The following is a 13,517-nucleotide window of genomic DNA, read 5'->3' on the forward strand; positions in this document are numbered from 1 at the left end:
CTCTGAAGATATTACAATAGCTACTGCCTCTTTACCTTTTAAAGCTGAATTTATCCTTATAAATCATGTTTAAAAATAAATAAAGAGCTACGGCCTACAAACACCTGCTTCTTGAGGTTCACATCCACACAGCTTTTGTGCTCAAGAAGTGGCCAATTCTTAAGACCTTGTAGGTCTCGTGCAGTTCCCAAACTGCAGAACCTTTCTAGAGCTTGTCCAAGTGACAAGCAAAAGAAAGAACAACACAGTGCATATGCACAGAAAACACCACCTACATTCTACTATTGACATCATTAAAGATTAATTAAACACCCATTGAAAGACTAACTGTAACTTTTAGATATTTTACTGCTGCATTTCCAGGAGAGTATTTTAACGGATCAAAGCCTTATCTAAAAGCTAAGTAACAGTCAATACGTTCAGGTTGATTTTTCTCTCTGTTCACACCCTTTCCTACTACATTATCAGTTTTTACACTGCATTTTCTGATTAACCTACTCATACAGCCCTTTTCAGAAGATGCTGGGTGAGAGAAGGTGTGAAGCAGGAGAGAGAGGGTTTTTATGCAAGATACTCTGAACATAAGGAAGAACACATAAGAGCAGTTAAATTGTTAAAACTAACTATGCACTGCAAGATAGTGAAGCACACAAGATCAAACTACTGAGCAAAAAACTTCCTTTTTCTACTTTCTTGTGTGTCATTATTGTTTTTTACTTGCAGTGGAAAAAAAAAAAAGCACAAGACAACACACAAAACCCACCACAACATATTACAAGTCTTCATCCTAAGGGACACCACTGTTTTCAGTTTCCCTTCATCATTAACATGGCTTCACTTCTGGCTAGAGGCTGGTCAATTCCTTTAACACACAAGTTTAACACCTTAAAACAGGCATCTGTTGAAGTGCTGTGCTTCAAGTTACCTGTCCACATCAAGTAAATATCTACCTTAATATAACCACCAGAATATTCAGGATAACCGTGATGTCCTTTTGAAATGTAATTTATACTACCCATTACACTTTATATGAGGTACAGCCTAGACACTGTATAACTGATGACAGCTACTGACCTTCCAATGGCATCTATCCTTCCTATGAGCCTTGTGCTTGCCTCTCTTCACACACAAGAGAGAAAGCAACCCCCCACACACACTAGAGAATGAGAAGGGGTGGAGGAAGAGAAGATTCAAACAGCTCCACTGCATACTTCCTGGAACTTGGAGTTGACACACCTTTGCCCAAATCCAGAAGATTCAGGATTACACTTGAAGGAAACACACCATTTTTACACAAATGCTTTCTTCCAGGACTACAGGTAACAGGAAGAAATATGGCAATACAAGCTATATTGCTGTAACTAACTGCAGCTATGTCTACATCTAATGAAGCAAGAGGACTATATCTAGTTGCACTCGATCACCAAGTTAATACTAAGACAAGAAAAGCAGCTCTGTATCATCACCACCACTAAGTGGAAAACTTAGCACTTCCAGCTCTCCGTTCCACATCAGTATGTCACTGAACACCTACCATATAACACAGTCAAGTCTCCAGGTGCACTAAATATTCCAGTGCCTTGCAGGGCAGGGGTAGAGGGTGAGAGAGAAGTGGGGGTGTGGAAACAAAACAAAAAACAAAACAAAAAAAAAAAAACCAAACACCACAACTCACACACAGCAAAACACACACGCAGTACTGTATCTCTTCTGATCACCTTTTACTCAGTAAGAAAGGTCTGTAACCTGCATTTGGTACTATGACTGAAAGTTCAGATTGCCAAACAGAACTCTGATGCACTTCCAAAGCACTAAATCTAACCGTCTCATCCTCATGAGATGCTAATTATGAATTAAAAAGTCAGAATTACTCAAACTTCTGCAGTCACCTAAACAGATTTCTGCACATCCTCCTGTTCTTCCTATTCCTCAAGGAAAGTCAACAGTAGATATACTTGAACTTCATCTCTAGTATTTAAAAACAAGAAACCCAAACAAACAAAAAGAGCCACCCAAACAAAAAAGTAGCTCTTACTTGTGCTAGATACAGAAACAGCCGAAGGAACTTTAAAATACATCCATCTCTTAGAAGACTAGCCATTCCTGAGAGATGCTAGTTGACTACATTTTATTGTATAAAATTCAGTAAATATCTTGGCATGCCACATACTGCCACTTAAATACTTCCAATAAAAACAGCCTAACAGTTTTCTTGCAATGTCATTCTGTTCATTCTTGAACTACCACCAATTTCAAAAGAACATGCAATCACATTCAAACAATAGGCATCTATTTACAGTTACTTTCAGAATGGTCTTTTGCATGTATTTAAAGCCCAACAGCTTGAAGATGAGCAAAAATCCCATAATTAAATGAAGACTATATATATTTACCCAGTAACCTGTGCCACAACTAGTACAACTAAGTAGTGCACTACATAGATATGCAACTACTGATTCACCAACCTCACACCAAAACTATTTTCATCAGGAAAAAGTGCATTCCAAACAGTTTTGAAACACTCAAGTCACACTGCTAATTTTGAGGCACCCAAATGAAAGCTTATTTCTTGCCAAAGCACTTGGTAACAGAACAGATTTGTTTGGCTAACTTCTAAACGACAGATTTATCCTTATACTAGTATTTTAGTACAGCAGTAATGGCTTTTCCAGCACCATGACCCAACTAACATTCCTTGCAATGGATGCCAGTCCCAGTAGGTAGCCTAACAAGTGAGATTTTTGTTTCCACAGAATTCATGTGAAGCAGCATACTATTAAACTATTCTAATTGCTCAGTACTCCAGTATTCAAATTTTTCATGCCACTAAAGTATCAGAATTACAGAAGAATCTCCGATAATACTTAGCTTTATTGCTACAAGTAATTAAATCTTTATAGTGTATGGCTACAGCAGTAATTGCACAGTCAGCAACGCTTCTGAACTTCCACTCTGATTATTGAGTGTGAACCCCCATGCATTCTTCAAACACCCACGAAGTCCAATTTGACAGAAACAGATATCCACATATAACAGCAGCCATATTTAACACATATTTAAAGAAGCTCACAAAAATCAACCTACAGCTACCAACATTTGTAGTGTCACCCCTGACAGTTCCACAAACAAGTGTTATTGTAAACTTCACTAAATATTTCTAATACAAGCACTTTCCACTCTGCACCCTCCAGCACATTACAATCAGCTGAAAGAAAAAGGTGAGTGAAAACCATCATGCAGTTTCCAGGAGACACTAATGGCAGCTCTACAACGACAAAGTTGTCTAGGTTATTCCATGCCAAAAAGGACTGCCAAACTTTACCACTGAGAAGGCGGGGGGGGAGGGGGAAGGGGGAGGAAAACACACACACACCAACTTACAAATATTCTAAGTAACTCAATTCAAGTAGAACAGGTAGCTCTTTTCCAAGTACACTGAACATTCAAAACACACTTCACCATACTAAATGGGGAATGAACAGAGAATGCCTACAGACATGTCTTTGACACTATCCTTTCATAAACAAAACACTGACACCCTCTTCTCCCTCAAGGCTTAAACCCTGTGAATAATTAACCTGAAAAGAAGGCCCAAGTAACAGCAAAAATAAACGCATGTAGGAAGTCCAACAAAACTGATATATGAGGAGGATTCTGCAGTTCAGCTCAATTTGTCTCTCTGACATCTTCACTTACATTCCCTACAATATTTACAATAACTCCAGCTCCTAGTAAATGCAGTTTTAAAGCTAAGCAGCTACATGCAACTATCTTTGAAAATAATAATTCCAACAGTCTTCAATATCAAGAGTCCTACTGGTAGTATTTCAGGCGGTGTTCAAACTACAAGAAAATCAGTATGCCTAGGGTGTAAAATTAAGGTAGAAGGCCACAATCAAATCACATCACACATTTCAGCAACACCAGTCCAGCAGGCAAGACAGAAGAGTCTCATACCTAGAAGAGAGTATGCAGCTGTACTCTTCCCAGGTGCTCTGTTTACCTGCTGAAAATCCAAAAAGCAAACTATCCAGCACAGAATCACAACATACAGGGAGCTAAGTAAACTTCCTACACCAGACCTGATTCTGCATTCATCTTTGACATGCATCCTCACTTACATATTTAAACAGGCAAATAAAGAACAAAAAGAATCATCATTTTTGCATTAGGTAAATAAAGAAAGAACAACAAGAACCATTTTTGGATTACTACATTTGCTCTCATTTTTCAGACTTACCTGGTCTTTTTCATGGGGTAGAAGGCTGACAGGTGGAAGAGAAGCTGGGAAAGTGCTGGAGTATTTTGATACTCCTTTGCTTTCCAAACTGCCATAATTCACTCTATACTGAGGTCCATCCTTCAGTAATCGCCCATTGTTCACAGCACGTTTGGCCCCTAGACGTAACCTCTGCTGAAAGGCAGGACTGTTGAAAATATTTGCTAGGTCATTTTGACTTCTCAAGTACTTCTCTATGTTTTTCAGGGAGGAGCCATTTGGTTCTTGAAGCCCTTCAATTGCTCTTCTCAAGAGTTTATTCCAATCCACATTACGAAGCTCATTACAAGCTCCTCTAGATCCCTTAACAGATTTAGGAATAGTGCCAGGTTTAACAGATGAAAACCGTCCAGGATTATCTGGGTCCTTGTAGGACGCAAGGCCTTTGTTGGTAACTTTAAGAATAGAACCATCTTGAACACTAAGTTCCAACTGTTCTGAAACAGTCTTCTTATCTAATCCATGGGAAGCACAAACAGCATGACATATTCTCTCTTCAGAAGGCCTTTGTTTCTGCTTTTTAACTTTTTGTATAGCTTCAAGAATCCACTCCGTATAAAGAGGGTTGGCAAGTTTTACCATGGTTGACCAGTAATTGTTTCCAGCCAAGGGTTACCCATAGAGGTTCCTCCTTATCCTTTTAACAGATCTTTCAGAGGTTGTTCACACCTCAAACACAAATCAAAGGATTCCACACACTGCTTGGATGCATCTCAAAAATATCCATCCTGAGGAGTCGAAGGAGGCAGGGAAATGCCAGCTGACTGAAACTTCCAATTACTTCACCCTTAGAGAAAGGCAGAGAGGATTCATTTGTGATGATATCAGTACATCCTTACAAGGAAGTTTCTTGCACCCTTTAAAAAGAAAAAAGAAGAGGCAGGAAAAGATTATAGTTAATGCTGAAGTAGTAAAAAGAAATACAATGCATTCAGACTGCATTCATAGTGTAGATGCTGCAGTACACAAAAATCTATGTGAAATTTTAAGAAATGTTCACCAATTCCCACCCCACACAAGTAATCATAAAAATCCTCCCACTTCTCATAACATGCAGTGGATTTAATTTTCTTTAATTCCATCATCACAACACTTAACCTACTACTAAATTGGTGGACAACTTCCATTCAGACAGAGAACTGAAAATATTCTGCCCACAAGTCATTTCTAGACCTACTGGTATAAGAAAATTGCTGTCTGCGTGGATCATACTTGCACTAAAAACAAATCAACCCCAACCAAACACAAAACAATCCTCAACCAATCAAAGTAAAATTATTAACCACTCCCATTTCTTACAGTATGCTGCCTTTAAGTGCCATGCCATAAGTTGATTATACAACTCAAAAATCAAAAGCAAAATAACAGAACTGAGCCACTAGTATTACATACTTCATTAATAACTAGGAACTATGTAATACAAAAAGGACTCACAAAGGCACTTCTCATTCTAAGGCATAAAGAGGCATGCATTTTTGATACAAACTTTTAGGAACAGAAATGAAGATGAAATAACAGGAGGCATTTTCAGATAAATACACTGTCAGCATGAAGACATAAAGAGGTCACATTGACAAAATACATTTTGGTGACTCACAGTTTAATAAATAATTTGATTTACTTATTATGGAATATATCACTCCAATAGGAAAAATTCAGTGGCTACAAAACTTAAATAAGAAACCTGAAAACATCTTGATCAGGAGTTTATTCATTTATTTAAGTCATCTTGCATTTCAATCATGTTTAAAACTTGAGTAAATTATGAATAGCAACAAAAAATAACTGATGCAGTAATCTAAATTATTTTCAGCTCATTAAAAAGATTCCTCTGCAACTATGAAGCAAATGAGTACAAAGAAGACTTCTGGTCCCAATACCTTCTCCTCCGTCTTCCCACTCAACAATCTCTTTAAATATAAACTCCTGATCATGTTTCACACATTATTACACCTACACAACAGGATTAGTAACAAAAGAGCAGCTGGTTATTGGTGAATATAAAATTCTTCTATACTCAAATACTAGAAATATTAATCAATTCATTTTATGAGTTAGCCATTCTTTAGGTTTGATTGAAGCTTAAGAATTTTCATATTTATAAATATGAAAGTTAAACTGACAGCAAGAATGAAAACACACAGTCCTGATAGAAATGCAGGGCCTGAATGTTTAATTGACTCTCATACTGAACCTTATTGATCTACATGGATTGGATCCTGGTTCTTGCTTCTAGTCTGCATTCATGCAAATTATATTTGCTAACAGTTCTGTGTATTTCAAGTATTTGTAATAAAACAATAACTTTTTCTACAAACAGACATTTTCATTTATCTGGCTAGCAAAAGCCATTCTTTCCCTAACAGCATTGTTTATAGTCACTGTTATCAGATAATTCCAAAATAACACTGTAGCTGCAAAATGCAGACAAATATAGGGAAGAGTTTCCATGGTATTATGAATCCTACAAATTCTCTCACAACTCTGACACTGAAAATACAACAACACAACAAAGCAGAACTTTCTATATAGTGGAGGCTCATTCACACTGAGACTATTTTATACTCTGTGCCTATAAACTTGGAAGCTCTCTGTAGCTACATAATAAAGCCGCAGATTCCTAGAAAGCTACTTCTAAGTTTAAAAGTTTTTTAGTTAGGCTTTTATACTATGAGTCTTCATGAAGACTGTCAGTACCTAATTAAATGCTGAATGCTGCTTTTGCTGAGTCAGACATACTTGCTTCATTTTTAAATGTACTGCAGTACTGTTATATTAAGTTTCATACAAGCAACCACATCACTTCCATTAAATTCCAGAACACACAGTGCAGGGTTTGTTCCAAGCACCTGGGCACTGATGAACATTTCAGTATAAATGCTAGAACTTGTGGGTTACAGGAATTTTTATTAGCCAGTGACTGTGGCAAAAGGTGAGCATAAACCTGTATCTTCATGTAAAGTCTACTGCTTGGTACACAAATTTCACAGCAATATACATTCAGAACTACATTTTTACTTATTTACTTAAAAATCCCTATGTGTAACACAACCTCCTGCATACTAGCGCCTGCTAAATCAACACTAGTTGAGTATATCAGCAGGAGCAGAGTTTCCAACACACAGGACAGGATATTTCAGGAGGAAAATCAAGACATCTTAAATTCACACCTTCCAACAGAATCTAAATTCATTCTGCTTTAGGAAACCATGCAAAGCTCATCCAATCCAACTTTGGAAATATTTTACCACAACTTAGAGTTTCTGTTATTCCGCATCTTCATTGTATATGTATTTCAAGTGTAGGACTCTGATCTCCACAGCCGATATGACAAGGTCACCCATACATAAGATTCAGAATATCCTCTTAATAACAAACACCTTTGCCAGCAACATAATTCAGCTGAGTGATCCTGGAACTATAAGTTAAAGAGGTCTGTAGGTCTGTCATAAATCAGGTCAGAACAGATTGATCCAAAATTGGCAATAGATACATACATATACATGCCCAGTGACCGGATAAAGACAAACTGCTTTAGCAACAAACCTTCCAGATTCAACATGAGAGGCCTCACAGAAGTTCAAAATGACATTTGAGTTTGTAAGTTTAGAGCTTAATTTCATCAAAGCCACAAAACAGTGGTCATACATCATTTCATATAAAAAGTGTGATGCTTACCTAAACAAATTTTGAGAAAATATAACTTTTTAAGAGTGATTATAATTTAGTAGCAGGGACTCATGTCTATTTATTAATTTTCTTCCCCTTGTAATTAAATAACTTTCAATCAAACCCTTAACAGTACCCATCCAATCACAGATTAGATTTTCCAAACTATTAAGTGCACAAGACCACTTCCAAGTTTTATATCAACAGTGATGAGCTCTTTCTATGTCACAAGCCATATTTCAAGCTTTTACACTCTATAGTATCTTATTTTGAAGACATGAATATTTGAAAGTTTGACAACACTGTATTGCTAACCAAATCTGTTAACAGGTCTGCTACTGAAGAGCTGCAGAACATAAGCATTCAGAATGTAAAGTACGTTACCTTTAAAACACAAAAAGCCATCTCTAGTCGAGGCTTGTCCCTTTACCTGAGACATAAATTATCAGATAAATACAAAGAAGTTGCAAAACTGCAGCTTAGAATAAATGCAACTGTAGCTTATAATGAATGCAAATATGTCCTTTATAAAGCACACACCTATTATACAGCTGATTCTAATTAAAGAATGCACTGACTGAACATGTCAATCTCAGGTGTCATCAGTAATCCTATAATCCTGTAATAAAGTCTTTTTTAGACTGAACTAGTATCTGGAATTATTTCCAAGTGATTCAGACTGTGAAAACAAGCTGTGTAGTCAGAAAGACCAAAAAGAAAAAAAGAAAAGAGTCATTATGCTTCCCTCCCTCCCCAAGAAACAAAACTAAAAAATACTGCACAAGTATCCAAAAGCACTTCGCAAAATACAATCTAAAAACTTTTTTTTGAGAAATTCATGAAAAATTCACTTTCACAGTCTTAAATGTAAATGCAGTTAAACTTTTAAAAACTGAGGTTAACACGGCTACCTAGAAGATAAACAGAAAGGGGGGGAGGTGGGGAGCGAGAGACAGCTGCAACTTGTGCAACCTGCCGGTGACCTGTGAAGCACAATTTCCTTCTGCTCCCTCCTACCTGCTCTGCACACACTCAGGAGAAGCAGCAGCAGGCCAGCTCTCTGCTGCAGCATCAGGGTCAGGTAAGGATTGCAGAAGAGGAAGGAGAAGACTGCCATTGCATTCAGTAAGGTTTTTGCCATTTTTCTTTCCTCCAAGCCATTACTTATGTAACTAATCAACTCTGTATTCCACCCCCATCTCAATTAATGATGCAAAAGAGGGAAGATACTTGTTTCCACATTGCAAAATACACACACCTACAAAGAGACAGAGAGAAAGCAGCCCTGGCAAGGACTCGCAGCACACATGGCACCTAAAATTACTCAGATCGGGAAGCCAGCTATTGCATTACTCTTTATACGACATACAGTTCTCATTTATAATATGGAATGGCAATGACACTTGCACGTGCTTTAAACAGAGAGATGAGGAGACAGTATAGTAACTTCAAAACTATACCAAGAGACTTAGGGGTGTGGGGAGCAAGAGTGGTCCACGTGAATCAAACTGACAAGGTGCTTGCACTCTGCAATACCCCACAAGCTACTCTAAGATCATATGCTAAAAAGCGGTTCACAACATGATGGCACCAAGCACCACCAGAGGAAGCAGCATCAGCACAACATGACACCAGCAAAATCACCCAAATTCACCCTTCCCACCCTCTTCCATGGAAGTTCTGAGCACTTTAAAATATGATACTAGGAAGACAGAGCACGGGAAGGTAATATCCATTGCCAGCAGTTAACCTGGGAAAGGGGTTTCACTGAAAACATTTTTTTCTTGGGATAGTGATTTTCAACAGAAAGCGTATCGGTTTGCTTTTTGCAGAGTGGGTGATTTTCAATGCTCAGTGACAGAATGCTAAAGGTGAGGTCTAGGCAGAGAAAACACGGTGTGAACGTCACTTCTGAAACGTGGTTTTAGAGGCTTGCACATCCCCCTCCCCAAGTTAGTTCAGATTTTTGCAGCACACCCGTGCCACGGCGATGTGCAACGCCTAGTGCCGAGCGCCAAGGCATTGTTGTATCTGACAGGGGCCGGGCCGGGGCTGCCTTGTGATCCGTCCCGGCCCTGCTTCGGGATTTTTCATCTCAAAGACAGAAAGCCCCAGCCCGCGGGCTCCGTTCCGCGGGGCACGGCGACCCCGCAGGACAGGGCAGCCGGCACGGCGTGCACCTGCACCCACCCGCGGGGCCAGCGGCGGGCGGCGCCGGGGGCAGCGGCCTCGCCGGCCCCCGCGCCGTGCCCGCGGGAGGCAGGCTGAGCGGGCCCCCCCTCCCCGGTACCACTCACCTCCGCGGGACCGGGGCCGCGGGGGGAGGAGCCTCCTCCGGGCGCCGCAGCGGCTCCCCCTGCTGCCGGCTCTTCCCCTGCTCCCGCTGCCAGACTGCGCCGGGGCGGCTGCCCCCGCTGCTGCGCTGCCCCCCTGCCGGCGGCCGCCGCGACTCCCCCTACCGCCGCGGCTCGGCTCGCCTCACCTACGCCGCCATTTTGTTTCGCCCTGTTGTACTAAACGTGAATCCGACATGACACTGATTACAGCCCAATGGAGTCTCATTAAAACCTTACCTACCCCCGCGCCCCGCCCACCGGCGCCCGCCATTGGGCCATCCTGCGCACGCCGCTCCACGCTCACAGGCCGCGGGCCCGCGTCCATCAACCGCCCACACCGGCCCTGTTCCGCCCAGCAACCAGCCTGTCTCTCCCATTGGAAGGCAGGGCGTGTCAATCACGAGGCACGCCCCTTCCCTCACGCACAACCCCGCCTACCAGTAAGAAAGGGCGGGGCTGGAGACTGCTATTGGCTGCCACCGCCGCCACACACCCGCATGGCCCGCCCGGCCCACCTCACTGCTGGGCCTCAAACGCCACCGATTGGTCACCCGCGCCAAGCGGAGGCGAGCGCACTCGCAAGCTCGCCTTCCCGTTGGCTACCACTGCTGTCCGTCTGGTCCCGCCCGGCCTCGCTACCCTCCCCCACCCGCCACCGCCCCACCCGCTCCTGAAGTTTGTTCGAGAGGGTGATCGCCAGCAAGAGCCACCGGCGGCGGCCGCCTGAGCCAGCCCAGCAGGGCGGGCGGGCGCGCGACACACACTAATAAGCAACCTTAAATATTGAGCGTCACGCGCGTGCTTCAGATGCTGCCACTCGCCCGGGCGGGCGAGATGGAACAGCACGCTGCCGGCAGAGCCCTCCCGAGGTGCCTGGCACTGGCAGCCGCTTATCGCGCACACACGCACCCCGCACCGCCGAGGGAGGGGAGGAGGGGGTGGGAACGGGGACGGCGACAATGACTCCCAGCTCTACAGCCACATGCAGGTCCCTGCAAGTTTCGCCATGCGAAGCACAGGGACTTCTCTGTCACCCCGTCTGCGAAGGAACAATTGCCGCCTTGGAAAGACAGGGTGGGAGCATGCAACACAAAAACCTCAGCCATCCCCTGGCTCCCTCCGCCACTCCATTCCCCCCTCCCCACCCCATCCAACCCAGCCATCACCTCCTGCTGCTGCTCCCCCTCCCCTGCAAAACGCAGCGCGTTGCAACGCATTTACCAAGCGCAAGTGTCTGCAAACACGTGCATCAGCCTCCAATGCAAAAGGAAAAAAAAGTACCCAGCCTAGTGACAAGCCCCCTGCACTGAGAGAGGGGAGGGAAAGGAGGTTATTATGGCAAATTGCAGCCTGTCACCCAATGCAAAACAAAACCCATCGCATGCTCCCTGTTAGCCCCCACATAAACTCCTGGGAATCTAACCTCCGATGCAGGTTTCCCCCCTTTGCTTGCAATGACCTCCTTTCTCTGCCTGTGTTTCTGCAGCAGCGGTTCCTGCGGAATGTGCTGCCCCTGAAACGCGATCGCGGCTCCTCTCTCTCTCGCTCGCTCTCTCCTTCTCTGTCTCTCGCTCGCTCTCTCGCTCTCTCTCCTGGCTGCAACCAGAGCCAGGAACACAACAACAACACAACCTCCCCCCACCCCCTTCCCCAAACACATACACACTGAAGAGACCCAGCCAGGAGAGCCAGACGAGCCGGGGAGGGGGTGGAGGGAATCCCCAGCCAGCGGATTGATTGCACCAGTTACCTTCTCTAAGCCCCTTCGCGAGAGGGGGAAAAAAGATGAATACAGAGAGAATACCTTGTCTCCCCTCCTCCTCCTCCGCGGGGCTCCTCTTCTCACTCCAAAATACTAAAAGGTGGATGGGCAGATCAGACACAAGCGTTCAGCTCACGGCGGGAGAGAGGCGGGGGAGGGGAACCACACGAACAATTATCATTAATTTAGAAATTAAAACACTAAACCCACCCTTCCCGGTGCCGAGCGGACGCAGATTGCGAGGACTGGTGCTAAGACACAGGACCTGATAACAGCTAATTGAAAGGTTAATCTACATAGGCTGTGACAGAAGAGGTCCCTCCCCACTTTTTTATCTGCTGTTGGCAAGTGGGAAATTGAGCTCCCCCCACCTTTTTCCCTCAAAAAAAAAAAGAAAAAAAAAAAAAAGAGAGAGAGAGAGAAAGGGGGGAAAGGCAGTAAAGTTTGGGGGGAGGCGCGTCCCCGCGGCAGGCCGGGAAGGCGGCCCGAAGGGCCGCGTCCACCGCTGCCCCCCGAGGGGCCCGCATGCCGCCCGCGGGGGTTTGGGGTGTTGTCCAATGTGGGACGATTTAAACCGTCTCGATGGCAGCACCACCACAGGCAGGCTTTGGCAAATCCTTCCCAAAGGGCTTGAACTGTTCCTCGGTCTGCAGGAAAAGGGCTGTGTTTGAGGCGACCATAATTAGTCTGAGGGATGAAAGGAGGGTGAACAAATTACAGATGTTGTCGTCCCATTGGGTTTGTTGTGAATGTAACAAGATGTTCTGAAGAGTGTATTTCAAAGGACAAGGTGATAGCACATATGGAGCTAAAACTTGCTTAAACATTTTCTCCATGCTGTCTTGCACCAAGTGCCCAAGGCCACTCAACGTGTCAAAGTTCCGACACCCGTGTTGGTTTTCTCAGCTGTGGCTGAGCAAACACCCCTTCTCACTGAAGTACAGCATGACAAAATACTGCAGGGAATATACCATAGGGTTCCATGCAAGAATGGAAAAGGTAATCTGCCTACCTGAGCATCTACTCAAGCAAGCACCAGCTGGACATGCCTCATCTTCCCAAACTTGAAACGTGACCCATCTCAGAGGTCTCCCAGACAGCCTCTTTTCCATGTCTCCTGGGTGATGTGTCGCATTAGGGACCTGTCTGCAAAGTTTTCTAAAATTAATACCTGATCCTGAAAAAAAGAAAACACAAAAAGAAAATAAACCCCTCCTTTTAGAGCGCATGGAAAATGACCTTCTACAATAAATTAAGAAGGTCTTTCCCAGAACATGTGTTGGATGTAGACCAGCAGGTGAACAAAGTTTCTTTAATAAAATACTAAGTGTCAAGGTTTAGTGCAACTTTTTTTCAGAGTCAATTGCTGGAGATACTGTATAAGGAAAGTCTTTAGTGGTGTTTCAGAAAACTGTAAAAATGAATGACCCACTCACAGAAAGCTACTGTGTGGAAATACCTATGATACCAT

At 43.2% G+C, this 13,517-nt stretch overlaps 1 protein-coding gene across 9 annotated transcripts in view; it reads right to left on the reverse strand.

The window, feature by feature from the left end:
- Positions 1–12,484, reverse strand: part of KAT6B (lysine acetyltransferase 6B) — a 105,700-nt gene extending 93,216 nt beyond the window's left edge. For 2 of the 9 annotated variants that reach the window (XM_082053461.1, XM_082053459.1), the window contains exons 1-2: positions 12,089–12,483; positions 4,241–5,136 (exon numbers count right to left, since the gene is read on the reverse strand). In XM_082053461.1, the coding sequence (XP_081909587.1) occupies positions 4,241–4,861 (621 nt within the window). In that variant the 5' untranslated portion in view covers positions 4,862–5,136; positions 12,089–12,483. Of the gene's footprint in view, positions 1–4,240; positions 5,137–10,245; positions 10,450–11,707; positions 11,824–12,034; positions 12,049–12,088 lie in introns of those variants that run through there. The other 7 variants (XM_082053462.1, XM_082053460.1, XM_082053454.1 and 4 more) reach the window with 6 other exon arrangements.
- Positions 12,485–13,517: the final 1,033 nt, after the last annotated feature.

Source organism: Streptopelia decaocto, assembly GCF_964273445.1.
Source record: "Streptopelia decaocto genome assembly, chromosome: 5".
In the NCBI taxonomy this organism is placed as follows: Eukaryota; Metazoa; Chordata; class Aves; order Columbiformes; family Columbidae; genus Streptopelia; species Streptopelia decaocto.